Below are 20,190 nucleotides of genomic sequence, written 5' to 3' on the forward strand. Positions count from 1 at the left end.
AATGATACTAATCACAAGTAGTGTCATGGTTCTAATGTCATCATCCCTTGGTTGCCCCGTTGAGTCGCCCCTTTGACAGGCCGTGGGTGTATTCTTCGTTTGCGTCCTCCACCCACAGCAGGTACCGAGATTTGTTCCCGAGCCAAACTCTTTCCCTTCGCACTGCCTAGCTAAATTACTTCTCCACACAGTCTAAAATATAAATTACACCAATGCTTATCCCATGTCTACGATATAGCCGGGCTGAATGGTTCAGAGAGAAGAGGCGCTGGCCTTGTGATACCAGCTTGACATGTTCGATCCTGGCTCAGTCCGATGGTATTTGGAGGTGCTCAAATACGCCAGCCTCGTGTCGGTAGATTTATTGGCATGTAAAAGAACTTCTACGTCTCCGAAAACGTAAAATTAGTTAGTGGGACTTAAGCCAATAACATTAGTGTCTACCATATACTGTAGCTATGAAATGAATTTTATCATCCTGGGCATGAATTTGGTGGTGAGGTGGTGTCATAACAAGGAAAGAAGAACACGAATATCCAGCTGTACCCTGTTCCGCAACTGGTTTAAGGAGTTGACCTCCAAGAACATTTGCGCTTCTCTTGCAGCCAATGGGACTGTCGCTCGTCGCGTGGGGAACTCTTTTCCTCGTTGATACTCCGACAAATATAATAAGAGGCCCATTTACTGCGCTCAGCCGCTCACCAGTGAACTAGACATCTTCCAGAGAATAAGGTAAGTGAAGTTACTGTGTTAGGAAATAGCAGCATGTTCAGTATTCCTTGTTCATCCCACTGAACACCTAACGTGCTTCACAGAACCATTCAGCACAAAAGTCCGCGGAAGGAGAAAATTACGTTGCTGCCATTAACTGACTTCAATTTAACTCTCTCACTACCAGGCCATTTTTAAGTACATGTCCCTGGAAAACAGGCATTTTTGCGATATGTAAATTTATATTGGGTTGTAATTATGCTACAAACTTTAATGAAACTGTCCGCCTCTGTGGTGTAGTGGTTAGTGTCATTAGCTGGCACCCACGGAGACCCGGGTTCGATTCTCTGCTCTCCCACGAAATTTGAAAAGTGGTACGAGGGCTGGAACGGGGTCCACTCAGCCTCGGGAGGAAAACTGAGTAGAGCGGGGTTTGATTCTCTCCTCAGCCATCTTCGATGTGGTTTTCCGTGGTTTCCCATTTCTCCTCTAGGCGAATGTCGGTATGGTACCTAACTTAAGGCCACGGCCGTTTCCTTCCGTTTTCCTTCCTATCTTCCCATCACCTGTTTAGCATAGCCAAGAATAACGGCCGAGAAGTTTCGTCATGTTGAGCAAACGACACCACGTAATCTGCAGGCCTTCGGGGTGAGCAGCGGCCGCTTGGTAGGCCATGGCCATTTGGGGCTGTTGCGCCATGGGTTTGGTAATAATATTAATGATACAAATTTTTGAACGGTGATTCTTTGTCGGACTTTTTTGTGTGTGACATTTTGGTGGTTGAAAAATCCCCCGTAAAATCTGAGATTTATTGGAAATAATTGTGGTGTTTTTTTTGCTAGGGGCTTTACGTCGCGCCGACACAGATAGGTCTTATGGCGACGATGGGATAGGAAAGGTCTAGGAGTTGGAAGGAAGCGGCCATGGCCTTAATTAAGGTACAGCCCCAGCATTTGCCTGGTGTGAAAATGGGAAACCACGGAAAACCATTTTCAGGGCTGCCGATAGTGGGATTCGAACCTACTATCTCCCGGATGCAAGCTCACAGCCGCGCGCCTCTACGCGCACGGCCAACTCGCCCGGTAATTGTGTTTTTATTTATGTGTTATTACAGAAGGATAGTTCTTCGAAGTGATATCTTCTTTCTTTCTTTCTTTCTTTCTTTCTTTCTCTTTCTTTCTTTCTTTCTTAATCCGTTTACCCTCGAGGGATGTTTTTCCCCTCGGACTCAGCGAGGATCCCACCTCTAGCGCCTCGAGGGCCGTGTCCTGAAGCGTAAGACTTCGGGTACCACTGGGAAAGAGGACCAGTACCTCGCCCAAGTGACCCACCCCCCTCACCTGCTATGCTAAACAGGAGGCCTTGCGGAGGGATAAAAGGATTAGAAGGGATAGACAAGGAAGAGGGTAGGAAGCGGCCGTGGCCTTAAGTTAGGTACCATCCCGGCATTTGCCTGGAGGAGAAGTGGGAAACCACGGAAACCACTTCGAGGACGGGTGAGGTGGGAATCGAACCTCCATCTACTTATTTGACCTCCCGAACGTGAGTGGACTCCGTTCCAGCCCTCGCACCACTTTTCAAATATCGTGCCAGAGCCGGGAATCGATCGTGGGGCTCCGGGGGTGGCAGCTTATCACACTAACCACTGCACCACAGAGGCGGACTAGAAAAACTCTTTCAGAGTAAAATACCAACACACTGCCATCTCTTTTAGACGTCAAAGACCCATAAATATATTGTTATTAATTATGGTTGATTTTCGACTCGTTTTTCGTCTAAATTCCGAAGTATTTCAGTTTGCTCTTTCTTCTTAATTTAACACAGGAGTAAGAATTGTTAAATAGTTTTTAACTCAAACTTCTGCATCATAATATATAATACAAGAATATATCTTTCACACAGAACAGGAGAACCTGTTTTCCCCAGTATATAAATTTGGCTCTGTCTTATAGCAATACAGTGAAGAAAATATACAAATGAAAATATTTTGCTACCGGGCGAGTTGGCCGTGCGGTTAGGACCGCGCGGCTGTGAGCTTGCATCCGGGAGATAGTGGGTTCGAACCCCACTGTTGGCAGCACTGAAGATGGTTTTCCGTGGTTTCCTATTTCACACCAGGAAAATCCGGGGCTGAACCTTAATTAAGGCCATGGCCGCCTCCTTTCCACTCTAGACCTTTCCTATCCCATCGTAAATATAAGACCTATCTGTGGCGGTGCGTCGTTAAGCAAATTGTAAAATAATTTTGCCACACGGAAGGAAACGATCTTGGAAAGTTGGTTTGGAGTTCAGGGTCGAAATAGTTAAAATTAATAAATGAATGGTAGAATTGAGCGAAGAAAGCTCATCATCGGTAATTATTTCTTTCTTTCTTTCTTTCTTTCTTTCTTTCTTTCTTTCTTTCTTTCTTTCTTTCTTTCTTTCTTTCTTTCTTCCGTTTACCCTCCAGGGCCGGCTTTTTCTCGGACTCAGAGAGGGATCACACCTCAAGGGCAGTGTCCTGGTGTGTAAGAATTTGGGTAGGGAATACAACTGGGGAGGAGGACTAGTATATCGCCCAGGTGGCCTCACCTGCTGTGCTGAACTGGGGACTTGTGGGGAGATGGGAATTGGAAAGGGATAGGCAAGGAAGAGGGAAGGAAGTGCCCGTGGCCAAGTTAGGCACCATCCCGGCATTTGCCTGGAGAAGTGCGAAACCACGGAAAACCACTTGGAGGAAGGCTGAGGTGGGAATCGAACCCCCCTTTACTCAGCTGACTCCCCGAGGCTGAGCGGACCCCGTTCCAGCCATCGTACTTTTCAAATTTCGTAGCAGAGCCGGGAATCGAACCCGGGTCTTCGGGGATGGCAGCTAATCGCACTAACCACTACACCACAGAGGCGGACATTGGCAGTTATTAAATGGGAATAATATTTCCTCTTACAGGAATTGATTTTCTAAATGCCACGTATTTCTCCAAAGTTTTAAAACATATTAGATATTACCAAAAGTTAAGTTTCCAGATGGGAACAATAATTTAATTTCATCAGTTGCAAATATTAGGCCTTTTCATTCTCGAAATTAGCAGCGTTTCGCCCCAGCGTGGCAGGTATTTGTAGATCATTCATGTGCAATTACGAGTCACTCCCAGGTTATATGGTTAGAGCAGCTGACGATTGTTTGAAAGGCCTCGGTTTCGAATCGTGGCTCCGTTAAACTTTCTACGACTTGATATACGGAGTTACAAAGCGATTGACTGGGTATCGTGAGTCTCACTGAGGAGCTATCAGACGAAAAATATAGCAGTCTTGATTGTCGTACTACGACTTGTTGATAAAGTTCATTCTTAATGTCCGCCGGGCTGAGTGGCTCAGACGGTTAAGGCGCTGGCCTTCTAACCCCAACTTGGCAGGTTCGATCCTGGCTCAGTCCGGTGGTATTTGAAGGTGCTCAAATACGACAGCCCCGTGTCGGTAGATTTACTGGCACGTTAAAGAACTCCTGCGGGACTAAATTCCGGCACCTCGGCGTCTCCGAAGACCTTAAAAAGTAGTTAGTGGGACGTAAAACAAATAACATTATTATTATTATTCTTAATGTCCATCTATAAGACGTGAACAAAAATTTCCGTTTGAGGACGATGCTGCGGCGAACATGCAACGTAGCGTGATTCCGATGCGGGTATAGAAGCACGGACATGTAGGCGAAGGGATTACTGTAGCAATCGTGTCGTGCCGAGGCGCGTGCGTTAAATGCGGTCACGTGAACTATGGCGTCCTTATTATCGAATGCGTCCAAACAGGACCAACGTGCTGTTATTCTGTTCTTGGCTGCCGAAGGACAAACACCGGTGGACGTCCATTGGAGAATGAAGATTGTATACGGGGGCAGCATGTCTGTCGGAAACCACCGTTGTGGGACGGTGCACCAAATTCCGTGCGGATCGCGTTTCGCGTCGGTCGATCTGGGAGGCCAGCCTCATCTATCACGGAAAACAACTCAAGTGGGAGACACTTGAACACCCCCGCCCCCTTATAGTCCTGATCTCTCCCCATGCGATTATCACGCTGTCGGTCCCCTCAAAAAGGCACTGAAGGGTCGACGCTTTCTGTCGTTCGAGGATGTGCAGCAGGCGGTTTCGGACTTCTTCACGCAGCAGGGCACAGTGTTTTACCACACGGGGATCTTCAACATGGTGCGTCGGTGTTATGAGTGCCTCAGTGCTTACGGCGATTTTGCCTGATTGGCATCCGGATTGAGGACTATACGGCTGTCGAACGGAAGGAAACATTTTGATCTCCGCTAATAATTGCTAACGTCCTAACTGATAACAAAGCGTTTACATTTTGCCCTGCAGGAGTTCATTATTATGCTGATTGTTGATTCTTTTTCTTTGATACTTGCTTTACGTCGCACCGACACAGCTAGGTCTTATGGCGACGATGGTACAGGGAAGGGCTGGGAGTGGGAAGGAAGCGGCCGCGACCTTAATTAAGATGCAGTCCCAGAATTTGCCTGGTGTGAAAATGGGAAACCACGGAAAACCATCTTCAGGGCTGCCGACAGTGGGGTTCGAACCTACTATCTACCGAATACTGGATACTGGCCGCACTTAAGCGACTGCAGCTATCGAGCTCGGTGATTGTTGATTCAACAGACAAAACAATGGAATTATTAGTCCTAGCGGAAGTTGGTTAACCTGACTGAATCCAAAGACAAGTGGAGGTCTGTAGCTCTGAAACAAATATTTCGATGTAATGAGTGTGCGATATATTCTCATTTTGATAAATTATTCAAATATCCAGCAACTTCAAATAGTTAGAATTATTTTTCAGGTGTTAATCATATCGCTAACGTTTCCAACTCGACATTCTCGTCCACCGGCAAGGAGATAAGCGTTAAAGTCGATGAAATGAAGTGGCGTACGACTTTTAGTGACGGGAGTGTCCGAGGACAGATTCGGTTCGCCAGGTGCAAGTCTTTTGAATTGACGCCCGCACGCGATCTGCGCGTCGTGATGATAAAATGATGATGAAGATGACACATACACTCAGCCCCCGTGCCAGCGGAATTAACCAATAATGGTTAAAATTCTCCGACACTTCCGGGGATAGAACCCGGGACCCTTGTGACCAAAGGCCAGCTCGCTAACAATTTAGCCGTAGAGCTGGACTGTTAAAGTCGGTATTAATGTGTTAAAAAATATGGTTTAATAATTCGAACTTTTCACTGTTTTCGAATGTTGCACCTTGCCAGAATTGCAATCAATCAGGTGCACTTCTGTTGGTGTTACTCTTTGATTTTCATCAAGAATTTCTTACTTTCCGTGTGTAGTTAATGTTCATTGTAGTGTCTATATTTGTGAATGTTTCAGTAATTTCTTCTTATTATTATTCTTGTTTCGTTGAGCTCCCTTGGACCACGTGCTTCTTAACACTGGTGAGCTTTCTTCTTAACCCAATATTCGTATATCTTTGCACTGTGGGTTGCTTTCCTTTCCTGAATCTACTTCACTCCCACTACAGCACAAAGTATTTTAGTTGTCAGTGACTGTAGTGTCGGGTGTTCTGATCAGCATTCTAAATTGTTCCTGTTGAATATACCTTTGGGTTCAATTAAAAATAATCTAGGTCTTTTCGAACCAGTTTTGTCCATTTAGCGTTTGTCCCCTCCCTTCTAGAAGGGGTATTGAAGATTCTTGAGGTTAGTCTCTTGTTGTCCATCTGACTACGTGACCGTAAAAGACAAATCTCTTCTTTCTCATGTCTGATGTTGTGTTCTCTCACTGCTGATAAAGCTCGTTGTTATGCCTAATTCAGTATTCACAACCCTCTTTAATAGGGCCAATGACTGTTCTCAGGATTTTTCATTTTTTCAGTTCCAAATCTTGAGTTGTCCCTTTTTGACCATGTTCAAGCATTCTAAGGCAGTACCGAAGGTTTTACTACGGTTCAATAGTGCCGAAATTTGAGGCGAAGGGAACTGGATTTGGACTTGTAAACGTTCTTGCAGAGATGGAAAGCTCTCTCTAGTTTGATAAATGCTGGCTTTCATGGCTAGATCCTCACTAACATTCGAAGTTATCCATTCTCCGAGATATTTGTAGGAGTTAATCTTCTTTATTACTGTATCCCAATGTGGAATTGAGTTGGGTGCATCTCTGATGTTGGTGATGAACTCCGTTTTGTTAATGGCAATCCTCAACCCTACTTTAGCAGCTATTTGACTGAGAGAAGAGAGTTGGTGTGTAGCTTCCTCCGTACTTGATGCTAGGAGTGTGAGGTCATATGCGAAGGCCGGGCAATTGATGTTTAACTTGTCCTTCTTGAAAATGATTCTCAACCCCGAGTCGTCTGGTAGAGTTATCGTCCATTCACGAATAAATTTCTCTAGCATACCTTCCCCTTCCTTAACACCTGTTCTGACATCAAAATCTTGTTGATAGATCCCCTCTGTATTTTACCTTTGACTTGGTGTTTGTGAAATTAGCCTTAATAATAATAATAATAATAATAATAATAATAATAATAATAATAATAATAATTGTTACGGGGTTACCCGTGGAATGCAGACGTGAAAGAAGTTGCGGGCTGGAATGGGTCTAACTACAAAGCCGAGATATTGATAAAAATGGCATTGAAGGTTATATTTTCAAAAACAGCAAAACAATTTTCACATTAAACTTCAGATTTTAACAAGTAACAACAAGTCAAATCAGGTACAATACCAATAACAAAATTTAAGTCTAGGAACGACAAGATTGGTGGTATAACAGAACTTCGGCTTCAAGCCTTCTCCTTACATTTTCTGAGCTCTCATTTCCCAAACACATATTTACCAAAGGGCAGAAAACCCCTAATAACATGGAGCACTTGCTCCCACCTTCGAATATCAAGCCTCTCTGAGGCGCTTTTACCACTAATAAAAGAGCTGACCCGCTCTCAATTTTCTGAGCCTATCAAAGGCCACAACAAACTTTACTATCAACTGCCCTCAAGGCACACTTACAAAGAGACAGAGGTATCTTGTACCCAACCTAATGGGCCTTAGTAGGAAAATAATAGGTTAAGTTAATGGTCCAAAATGCAAAACTGAATGGAGGCGTGAATATGCACTCCTACATGAAACTTCTTAAAACCTAAGAGGCACTAGACCGATGAAGCAGGGGCTATTCCCAAACTATGGAGGTGACTCGTATACAGAATAAATTTAATACATTACGGAAGAGAAGAAGAACGGTTACGAAAACGTAGCCACCTCGAATTCAAAATGAAGGGAGCTCGAGAGGGTAAAGCACACTATATCCCAGATTTTCAGTTAAAGTTATGTGAAAATTTTTCATCAAAACGGCAAAAGTTACATTTTTGGACAGATAGGTTACATCAAAAAGGTTTCGGACCTTCCCCGAGGGTTAAATTGCTGAGCTAGCAAGAAAATAAAGATGTTAAACGGCCATTACGTTTGTGAAGAGCTGCTGCCCGAAGGAAGAGGCGCTACTCGCCCCCTGCTATGCTTCCATACACTAGGCTAGATGTTGTTCGAGTGGCCGAGAGATAGGAAAAGCAGCCGTTTTTATACTCTCGGGGAAGATTCGAGACCTTTCATGAATAATTAAGACACCCACAGGCGTTTAATGGGTAGCTTACAGTTACACATCAAAATCGAAGAAGAAAGACACGATTGGTCAAAAATTAATTACAGAAATTCTGGATTGGCTAAGTTCAAAACCGGCGAAAAGAAAAAATGTATATTGCCAACCCACAAATGAAAGAACGAAATTTAGTAAAGAACAAACTTATGAATACAAAATTTCCTCAAATAAAGTTCTTCCCCTTCGCACCAGGGTGCATGGTCATAATTTTTTGTAGAGACATCTATCAGAGAATGTCCACACTTCTTGATCAATAGAAAACAAAACAAGTTGAACTCCACACAGTACTGACAACTTCGTAATCACAAAATTTACGGTAGTGACATCTTCTGAGCAAACTTATGAGTTGACACAGTTGTTAAAGTTCAGAGTTTCTCCTGTAGAGGAGTACTTTAAAGCGGAAAATTCAAATGTGTGGCGTAGAGGTGTAGCAGCCGGTACAATAATAATAATAATAATAATAATAATAATAATAATAATAATAATAATAATAATAATAATAATAATAATAATAATAATAATACAGAAGTAGCTGTTTGTATCTAATATAGAACTGCACGTTCTGAACATTTACCTAGAACGGAAATGAGACACCACTGTAGAGCATTTCGAGTATAGTCTAGAGTGGGACTCAAACGCACTAACATACTGAATCAGAGGATGGTTGCCTAGTTGTACTTCCTCTTAAAACATTAATCGCTACCACCACCATACTGAATCAATATACAGAGTTCAGTGAGACCAGGGCTTATACTAGAGATCTGTAAACGATCCAGTACAAAGACAACAGTTTTGGTTAATGCTTCAGTTTTCTGTGTGTGAGCACTGTTGCATGATCCCTTGTAAAACTAATACACCGGGAACAGTCTCTGGAAGTTGCTCCGGAGTAGTATGTTTATACCGTTCCCATTGACCGATCGAACACGCTCAACAATATTAATACAAAAAAAGTTATTTATCATTATTAAGGGTAATCTAGTCAATATATTAACAGGCGGAACAGTTCGAAAAATGAAGTGTCTAACATTAAATGTTAAATTAGAACACACTTGTACAGTAGGTACATAACAATTCGCCTACGACACAAGTACTAGTCACAATCCGAACAAATCAACGCACAAGTTGTATGAGGTAGGGGGGGAGGGGGGAGCAAATTTTGCCCCCCACACCTAATTTTGTCCCCCTAGGGATTTCTACTTTTCGCGGTTGGTACCTAATGTTTACCCGCGTAGCCTTATCCCGTTGTCTTGTTCTGAGAGTTGGTTGTGTGCATCATGTGCAGTTTCCGTGTACAAGGGGGATACATTTTTCATGCTTAGCTAAGTTAGTGCAGCATTCAAATTAAGAGCCTGTTAATTCCTAGAGTGAGCACTGATAGGTGTGTGAAATACTGGACTGAATTTCAGTCGTGTGGTGTAGTTTCTGGCATGTAATCGCTACAATGAGGTGGTTGGCAAGAGTTACTGTAGCGACCATTATAATAAATCAGGGAATGTTCGTAATTTCGCCCCCTTCATTTTATTTGTTATTTATGCAGTTTATTATTATTTTCAGATGGGAAAACCCAAACAGTTGGATGAGGAGGCTATGAAAAACGCTATTAAGTCAGTGAGGGACAAGATAATGGGTTACAAACGTGCAAGTAAAACGTTTAGCATCCACGAGCAACGCTGAAAATCTATGTTAAAAGGAATACCAAGATTTTTTTCATAAATGGCCTATAGGAAAAGTGTTTGGTAAGGTTTGAAAGGAAAAAAATATATAAAAATTAATGGTACGTTTCATAAGAGCCTCCGTGGCTAAGACACCAGCGCGCTGGCCCCTCACCGCTGGATACCGTGGTTCAAATCCCGGTCACTCCATGTGAGATTTGTGCTGGACACAGCGGAGGCGGGACAGGTTTTTCTCCGGGTACTCCGGTTTTCCCTGTCATCTTTCATTCCAGCAACACTCTCCATTCTCATTTCATAGCATCTATCAGTCATTAATAAATCACTTTGGGAGTGGCGACCCCATCATACTAATAGCCTACAGTCAATGACTGGAAAACAGGTTGTAGGTTTTCAGTCAGTCCTTTTCATAAATTTGGCAGGGGACGAAATTACGAACACATTTTTGGCAGTTTAATTTCTGTAGTGTTTATCTTTATGCCTAATATAAACTGACTTACGTTATAACAGTTTCATTGTAAGTTGCTCGTAAATGGAGAATATATTCAGTAATATATGTCCATAATATTCCTGAATTTCTACATGTCCAAATCTACTAAGGGGACGAAATATGGCCTCTCTACCTTATTAAGATACTGATGTTCCAGCGTAAAGTGTGTTAATCAAAACAACGAGGTGCATTCAGGAAAGAAAGCAAGTTTGTACCTTTATGTGGCCGTAACCATGGTATTACGTAGTTTTGGAACCACCGGGACGTAACTTTCTATATCAAAATCCACAAACATTGGCCGAAATTCGAACCGCGGAGGCCTTGGTGAGTAGCCAGTGACTGTAACTGAGGCGTAATTAACAGTCGCTTACCGATGCTAAGTGTTACAACAATAAAGACCAAAGTCGGGTGTCAGCAACTGACCCTACGATTTTCATGCATTTTTCGTTTCTTAAGCCATACAAATTATGATTCATGATCTGGGAATTGAACATATTACAACCTCTATTTTATTACTCTGATTTATTTCCGGATGACCCAATAAATGTACACACACATATTTATACACACAGTTCTAATCAACCATGAATCGCCACACTTACTAAGTTTCTCCTCCTTATGGCACAGCAGGCGGTCCGGCCCGTTGTTATTACCAGGTGACGGCTAATCATTACTTTCACTTCTCCAATTCTAGATCACCTGATACAACACCTGTGTATAGACCGCTGGATTTGAACACAGGGCTACACAACACACGATGACTATTCTTTGTTCGATTCCAGAGACAGTGCAGTAATTCACAGTCACATGCAGTGAACAACTAAACAGCTCAATATTATTCAACAGCAGGACGATACAACAGCGAATATTAATTAACACAGGTCGTCTTGCCCTCAGACTCACGATAGCGGCTTCCCTCGCTAACTCACGGCGATCCTCAGTGCACAGAAATACACTAACACCCAGTACTCTCTGTACAACGTCTTCCGTTCCGCAGCCCGTCTACAGTCCAGCCTCACTCTGGAAACTCCGATACCAACAAGAACAGCTTCTCGTTCAGACCTCGGTGGGACACTAGCGACAGCCAAGGTCTTTTTCGCCCTCAGCCCAGCCACAGAACCCCAACACACTGAGTCTCACTTTGTTTCCACTACGGAGTCCAATACTGAGAGACTGTCCGCGACTAGCCTCCCTTTTCATAGTTCTGGTGATGTGAACCAGAATATTCGCGAGGTGGTTAGAAGTTGAACATTCTCGTTGCATCTTCACAAAACTTACGGGTAAGCCAGCCAACGAGAGCAATACACGGAACGGCCGGCCATGCCCTCCAGGCCAGCTGGGAGCTCGCCTGTCTGCTGCCTCACTAGTCCCTTCTAAGAAGTATCAAAAGGGACTATCACAGGGCTGACACGTATCAATGGCGATTCAATTACATGGCTGTGCTTCGATTTTTTGACAATGAATATGAAATATGTAATTAATGTGAAAAATGCGACCTCAGTGAATCAACTGCATGCAATGATTGTGCTCTGTGCTATATAGCCAGAGTATTAATTGTCACGTAGGTGCAGAAGATAGTTTCACTCTGAAATCCAACAGTATTAAGACACTTCGTTGAAATTTAATATTTGCATTTATTGTCCGAAAAGAACTATAACTATCAAGCCTGACGGATTAAATTACATTTAGTTTCAAAGATACAGATAATTGTGATGAAGATGATCATGGTCATGCTACTACTAACGATATTCATAGATGCCAGACTGCCAAAATATTGCCCACAAAAGGAGTTCTTCAGTGTGCTTGTAAACTCATCAACATAGGATTTTCACATTTAAACAAACTTAAGTTCGAACTGACAGGGACGAAATTCAATTCTACGTCACATATTTCCACATTTAATTTATCTGTCATAAAGAATAAAGTTCTCAGGCGAAGCAAAAGTACTGGAGTTAAACAGGATCTTGTTCGGAAATATAAACTGGTTAGCGAAACAGAGTACTGTAATGCATTTATAACATTGTTCACACACGAGGCACTTCTATTCATGTGTTCCCACCTCTTCTCTTGCGATGCTAGTGCACGTTCTCCAATCTCGTGTAATGAGTACGTAATCACGTCCTTCCTTGGTAATTCCATACATCTCAAACGTTTCCAGCTGGTGTTGGAAGGTACTGTTTTCCTAATCTGCCTCCTAAATTTGTTATTTACATTGTTTTCTTGCTCTAATGTTGTTTCGATCGAAGTCGCAAAAGAAATACAAAGTATCCATAAATGAACTTCGTGGTATTGATGTTAAATATTTTAATGAAATCAAATATTGAGGATAATGTATTACACATCGTTTGAAAGGTAATATTGTCAAGTTCTCAGTGCAGTTCAATATGTGCCTCATTTATTGCACGGAATCCTACCTGGCGACTTTTGTTTCAAAACACTTCCAATTTCTTCAAAAGCACGAAGTCATTTAGGGATGGTTTTCTCCGTAGTGCATAACGACCATAATGAGTTCCACTGTACTGTAGCAACTGATCCGGGTTTCTGTGAGCCATATAACCAGGGTTAGGATTCTGATGATATGTCATCTTTTAATTGGTTCACAACAGACAATGCTAACTGGTACAGAAATCCTGATCGTAGTTCCCACGTTGTAGAAGTGTTAATTTATTAGGACATTTTTGTCATTTTTTGTCATTTTGTATTTTTAGGTCATTTTGTAAAATTATACGTTATTATTTGGTCATTTCGTGGAGTTTATTAGGCTATTTTATACTTTACGAGTCATTTTATTACATGTTTGATGTTTTTGAAGCATTTACGCGTGTGGATATTATCGCAACTTTAACTGAGGAAGAATACGGAGACTTGAGAATATTCACAACGCTTTGTCAGTCTGGGGAATAAAGAAACTGTTCACCAGTTACTTCTTCGAAATGTCCGCATTCCGGGAGAGACACCTCCTATTGGAGTCTTCCTCGTGAACAGTCCAGATTTCCTTCTGAAGATGTGGAGCAAAGTTCTCTGAGAAACGTGAAGAATTTCACTTCATTTTCTTAACATGGCACTAGCCCAAGATACACTGACTGACAGAGCAAATGCAACACCCAGAAGGAGTAGTCAGAACTTTATGCCAATTGCAGGGTAGACTGACGTCACTGAGGTATGCTCATGATGTGAAATGCGCAGCTGTGCTGCGCACGTAGCAAACGATAAATAGGACACGGCGTTGGCGAATGGCCCACTTCGTACCGTGATTTCTCAGCCGACAGTCATTGTAGAACGTGTTGTCGTGTGCCACAGGACACGTGTATAGCTAAGAATGCCAGGCCGCCGTCAACGGAGGCATTTCCAGCAGACAGACGACTTTACGAGGGGTATGGTGATCGGGCTGAGAAGGGCAGGTTGGTCGCTTCGTCAAATCGCAGCCGATACCCATAGGGATGTGTCCACGGTGCAGCGCCTGTGGCGAAGATGGTTGGTGCAGGGACATGTGGCACGTGGCACGTGCGAGGGGTCCAGGCGCAGCCCGAGTGACGTCAGCACGCGAGGATCGGCGCATCCGCCGCCAAGCAGTGGCAGCCCCGCACGCCACATCAACCGCCATTCTTCAGCATGTGCAAGACACCCTGGCTGTTCCAATATCGACCAGAACAATTTCCCGTCGATTGGTTGAAGGAGGCCTGCACTCCCGACGTCCGCTCAGAAGACTACCATTGACTCCACAGCATAGACGTGCACGCCTGGCATGGTGCCGGGCTAGAGCGACTTGGATGAGGGAATGACGGAACGTCGTGTTCTCCGATGAGTCACGCTTCTGTTCTGTCAGTGATAGTCACCGCAGACGAGTGTGGCTTCGGCGTGGAGAAAGGTCAAATCCGGCAGTAACTGTGGAGCGGCCTACCGCTAGACAAGGCGGCATCATGGTTTGGGGTGCTATTGCGTATGATTCCACGTCACCTCTAGTGCGTATTCAAGGCACGTTAAATGCCCACCGCTACGTGCAGCATGTGCTGCGGCCGGTGGCACTCCCGTACCTTCAGAAGCTGTCCAATGCTCTGTTTCTGCAGGATAATGCCCGCCCACACACTGCTCGCATCTCCCAACAGGCTCTACGAGGTGTACAGATGCTTCCGTGGCCAGCGTACTCTCCGGATCTCTCACCAATCGAACACGTGTGGGATCTCATTGGACGCCGTTTGCAAACTCTGCCCCAGCCTCGTACGGACGACCAACTGTGGCAAATGGTTGACAGAGAATGGAGAACCATCCCTCAGGACACCATCCGCACTCTTATTGACTCTGTACCTCGACGTGTTTCTGCGTGCATCGCCGCTCGCGGTGGTCCTACATCCTACTGAGTCGATGCCGTGCGCATTGTGTAACCTGCATATCGGTTTGAAATAAACATCAATTATTCGTCCGTGCCGTCTCTGTTTTTCCCCCAACTTTCATCCCTTTCGAACCACTCCTTCTTGGTGTTGCATTTGCTCTGTCAGTCAGTGTATTATTAGAATGTCTATAACATAAATATAGGCCATACCAACTCGATTAGTAAAATTTCATTTAAAATTATTCATTTTTTAAAGTTTTCGGATCATTTTACTGAATTTTTGCTGTCATTTCATAGATAATTTTTTAAATACCTTCAGGTCAATAAAATCCAGGTCCTGCATATAACACTCTCAGCTTTCTGTTGTGGCCTCGTCATTGCACTGCACTACAAGTCAAGGTAAACGCTCCGCAGCGCTTACGTCGTGCAAGAAAACCTTTTTAGATACGGATTTTATGATTGTCATTGTTATGATCTAATCTGAGTTAACTAATGCCGCTTGCTCGCTGTGATCAACTCTTCTGTAGCAATCATCACCCCAGACGTGCTGGCCAGGACGTGATAAGAGGTGGATTATTATTTGGATGTATGGCGTGCCACAAATGAGTCGTATATTGAACTGCACTAAACCTTAAAAGAAACTTGACAATATTACCTTTCAAACCGTCTATAACACATTATCCTTAATTTTTGATTTCATCAAAATATTAAACTTAAAAACCACGGAGCTCTTTTATTGATACGCTGATTATTAATACCGGTATATAATGTTTCTTTCCAGTGATCATAAACCTATCCAAAATGCTTCTACTTTACTCCATCGCGGCAGTGCTCACCGTTGTCCAAGGAGTGAAATTCACATTCGTGAATAATCATCCTTCAACCATCTGGGTAGGATCTCTCGGAAATGCTGGGAAACAACCCGTCAATGGAGGTGGCTGGGAAATGGCACCTGGATCACAGGTACAGAAACGATCAATTGTCTGGTAATGTGCAATTCAACATGTTCTATATAATTATATTTTCACATTCTCCAGATAAGTCTTGATGTTGATGCATCTTGGGCTGGTCGCTTTTGGGCACGCACAGGCTGTAATTTCGACGGCAAAGGGCGCGGACATTGCGACACAGGAGACTGTGGTAATGTCCTCAAGTGTAATGGGGCCGGTGGTGTTCCCCCAGTCACACTAGCAGAGATAACACTTGCAGGCTGGGAAGGAAAAGATTTCTACGACATCAGCAACGTTGATGGCTTCAACATTCCTGTTACGGTGAGTGTATTTCTCTTAAGAGACACTGGTCCTGAAATTTCTAATTTCTGTAATTATCAAGGTACCATCTTAATATTTTGTTGGCTCAAAGTATGTGATAGTATGAAAATCGGTAACAAATTTCAACAATGTAGCTTTATTAATTTCCTATATATTAATTATTTTACAATATTTATGCACAAATTATTTAAATATTCTAAATGTTAAGCGTGCCGAACCAATCCAGATAACACAATTTTTCTATAATTATCTAGTACCTTATTCTTATATAAATGAAACGATGCATCGTTTTTGAGATCAAGTTTATTTTTTGTAAAATTCTTGACATTTTAAAGTTAATTTTTTACAATTTAGAAGTGCAATCCAAAGTTAATGGGACGTAAATACAGTAACGTTAATTATTATTATTTTCCAAAGTCTTGATTTCATAATAGTTTTAATTTAATGGGTTGAATTGTCTAAAACACTCATGTGCTGTTTACATTTGTCAAATCATTTTACTGTATATTTCTGGGTACGGTTTTGGGTATCCACATGCTGTTTGCTAGAGAATGGGCGGAAAGGAGCTGGCCTCCCTACCGCAAGTAAACTCTGACTCAGGATGCCTGACCAGTTCGCCCTGGCTTAGCTGGGGGCATTGACTGTGTCGTCATTGTTCAGGTTTTGATAAGGCGGTTTCAGTAACGTCTAAATGCACTTCGTATACACCAATGTTACATTTAAGGAAAATGTCTGTATTCAAAAATGTTCCAACCCGCATCATCCTTACTACTTCTCCTTTCTATGTAAAATAGAAAAATAATCTTATTAAATGCCATGATCTCTATTTGGGGATTTTTACTGCATAAATTTGGAAGTAATCATTGCGTTCTTTCCGATATTGTCCAGAACTTGCTCAAGCTTTTGCAAGGGGTGATTATAGCATTTCTTAAAACATATGATTGTGAAGTGTTACTTGTAGGAAGATCATGGGTTTATCAAGCTTTTCTTCTTCTCTGTATTTGTAAAAGCCTGTAATTCATTTTGGTATATAGACCGTCTATAATCTTATTCAAGGACATTATTTTGTTTCTTGTAGTTTAGAGATGACACTCAATAGCATTTTTTTCACAGCTGATTTCCATTTGTTGTGGTGAGATACTTCATGACTGATTCCTATTTGGGGCTCACAACACACGATAATTTATTGTTACCGGATACTAGGTGCTTTAAAGAACGTAGGAAAAAGTTTAAATTACATAGGAAAAATATGGCAGTTAAAAGGTTAATATGCAATTATAATTGAGGTGCTGAGATAAAAAACTGGACATGTCACTGAGTAGTATTTTTGAGATATATAATTTTTTGTAAATAATTCTGCATAGTAATATTCCTACACCTTATAATTAACCCTACATGCTCATTAGGACGATTAAAGTCATATACCAAAATATGTAATCATATAATAGACACACATACTAGGAAATTTATATAGAATATGACTGACAAATCCCGTTCTTGATTTGAACAACACTCATTTTACCAAAAATGAATTTTAACTCAAACATTCCTACAATTTTACAGCAAAATGTGTTTTTAATCACTTAAGCATATTAACCCATTTGTTCCCGCTGTTCCAAAAATGGAACATTTCTTAAAAGCTCTTGTGTAGGTATATTTCATCATTTTGAGGGAATATTTACTTCACATCGTTTAGAGTTGGCAAGACTGTGTTGCTTAGAGTGATAATCAATTGTTTCTCAGCTGTTTGTTTACAGATGTGTGCTTTTAAACATGGCTTCCCCATCAGCAGCATGCAAAGGGTAAGTTTTTTGTTTGTTTCATAAACTTGAAATGCATTCTCATCAACGTAGTTATGGAAATAGAAAGACTAGAGTTGTAGTTAACCGAACATAGCATTAAAACTCTAGTACTCGAGTTAATAATAACCTTCCTGAGCTGCTATAATGTCACGTTCCATTTTTGGAACATTCCGAAAAACGTACTACGAATATTCGTAAGATAATTTTAACTACATTACTGTAGTTTTGGGACCCTCTATGTGCAAAAGCGTAATAAATTTTCAAACAAATAAAAAATAAAATAATTTGGGAACAAATGGGTTAATACGCATTCCAGATAAGTGTATAAATATGCGTCATATAAAAAAGCATACATATCAAAATTGACGCTGTCACTGAAGGACAAATCACTAACTTACCAGTATCTTGGCTTGTAATATGGAAGGGAAAACACAAAAGGATTTTCTTACTAAACAACCCAGGTTATTTAGTCAAAATACTATATTCAAATTTGATTTGGATAACAGATTTCATTACTGATCACTGTCCCAAAGTTCAATTTCGCACGACACAAAATTTCAATACTGGTTTAGACAAGGAAAGAGTTACTGAACAAGTCCCATTTTAGCATCAACAGATGCGGAATCATATGAAGATAAGAACTACAGTAATAAATCATATGCCACGAAAATGATGATTAGTCCCGTTTTTGAACTCAGCGCTTCAATAATAATTATTATTATTGTCACCAAGAGTTAAAAGACAAAACACTCGTGACCCCAACTCGTACCGGCATTTACCTTCTTGTGAAATAAAGTACATATTTTTGCTGATGCTATCAAGAAGGTAAATACGAATTCGAGCCGAGGTCACGAATATTTTATCTTCTTGGCCCTGATTGCTTACTCCATAGATGTATTCTGTTTGCAGTTCACGCCAACAGACAAGTCTGGAAGTGGATATGACTGCACGGCAGCGAGTTGCACAGCCAACCTCAACGCCGATTGTCCAAATGAACTTCGACTGATAGCGAATGGAGCAACAGTGGGTTGTAAGAGCGCATGTCTAGCTTTCAACACGGACCAGTACTGCTGCCGAAATAATTATGGAACTCCAGACAAGTGCAAATCTTCAGACTGGCCCCAGAACTATCCAGCATTCTTCAAACAACGGTGTCCTCTAGCCTACAGTTATGCTTATGATGACCAACGCAGCACTTTCACGTGCTCTGGCACAGGTTACAAGATAGTTTTCGGTTAAATAAGCACTATAAGAACATGAACAATCAATTATATAAAGTAGTCATAATAGGCTTATGGCTTCTTTACAATTTCGTAAAAGATATATAAATTGTACCAAAACTAATAATTCTCCACTGCAAAAAATATCTTGTTAAATCCCCATCAAATATCTTCACTTATTATCAAATTTTGTGGTTTGAGGATAAATGATTTGTAATAATGGAATCCTCTCATCATAGTTTAATATACACATGACAAAAAGGAGGTTGGTTTTTCCTAGTTTTGTACAATCTAGCAAGTGACTTGTCTTAGTTGAGAAAGATTGTTGTTAAAATAGGATAAGGAATTTAAAATAAACCATTGTGTTATAAATTATTCAAGAGTAAAAGCTGAAAATTAATAAAAGTGCATTCCACAACACAAATTAATTAGACAATTTAATTTTCCTCTTATTCCTAGGCTGAGTTACTAAAAGTGCATCCATCCTTCCATCTATCCATCCATCCATGGCTTCTGTAATAATATGTTTAGTACTTAGAATACTTTTCTTTGCGAAAAAGCATGTTCTGTCACGGCTATTCTACTGCGCACATCCACTAAGCATCTGTTTCCTTCTGTGATCATACTTCCGAGAAAACAGAACTGTTTAACGTGGTCAATTTTGATTCCATCAACCTTTATATTGGGTTTGATGTCGGTATTGTTCTTTTGTGCAGTCATTACGTTAGTTTCCTTCTTATTCACTTTTAATTTTGCATTTTTTTGGTGAGAGTTTCAGATAGAACACGTAACATTTTGTTAGTTTCCGTTTACAAATCTGCTACTATTACAATATCGTCAGCAAATCTGGTACAATGTATCCTTTCCCAGTTCATTTTTTTTCCTTTTGTTTTTCCTTCATTATGGTTTGCTTTCGTTCTTTCCTCGATGAACAAATTTAAGAAATAAGGGGAAATGGGACGACCTTTTCTCACTTCTTTCTGGACTCTTGTATTTTGTTCGTCTCCTTTGACATTTTATAATTGTTATCTGGCATCGATACCGTTGAACAATTAGTCTTCAATA

At 41.5% G+C, this 20,190-nt stretch overlaps 1 protein-coding gene across 1 annotated transcript; it reads left to right on the forward strand.

The window, feature by feature from the left end:
- The first annotated feature begins 608 nt into the window (after positions 1 to 608).
- On the forward strand, positions 609 to 19,553 carry LOC136880985 (uncharacterized). The gene is made up of 4 exons (XM_067153557.2): positions 609 to 732; positions 15,614 to 15,795; positions 15,870 to 16,103; positions 18,815 to 19,553. Exons 2-4 carry the CDS (start codon positions 15,634 to 15,636, stop codon positions 19,142 to 19,144), a joined length of 726 nt encoding a protein of 241 aa, XP_067009658.2. The 5' UTR covers positions 609 to 732; positions 15,614 to 15,633; the 3' UTR covers positions 19,145 to 19,553.
- Positions 19,554 to 20,190: the final 637 nt, after the last annotated feature.

The sequence above is a fragment of the Anabrus simplex genome, chromosome 9 (assembly GCF_040414725.1).
Source record: "Anabrus simplex isolate iqAnaSimp1 chromosome 9, ASM4041472v1, whole genome shotgun sequence".
In the NCBI taxonomy this organism is placed as follows: Eukaryota; Metazoa; Arthropoda; class Insecta; order Orthoptera; family Tettigoniidae; genus Anabrus; species Anabrus simplex.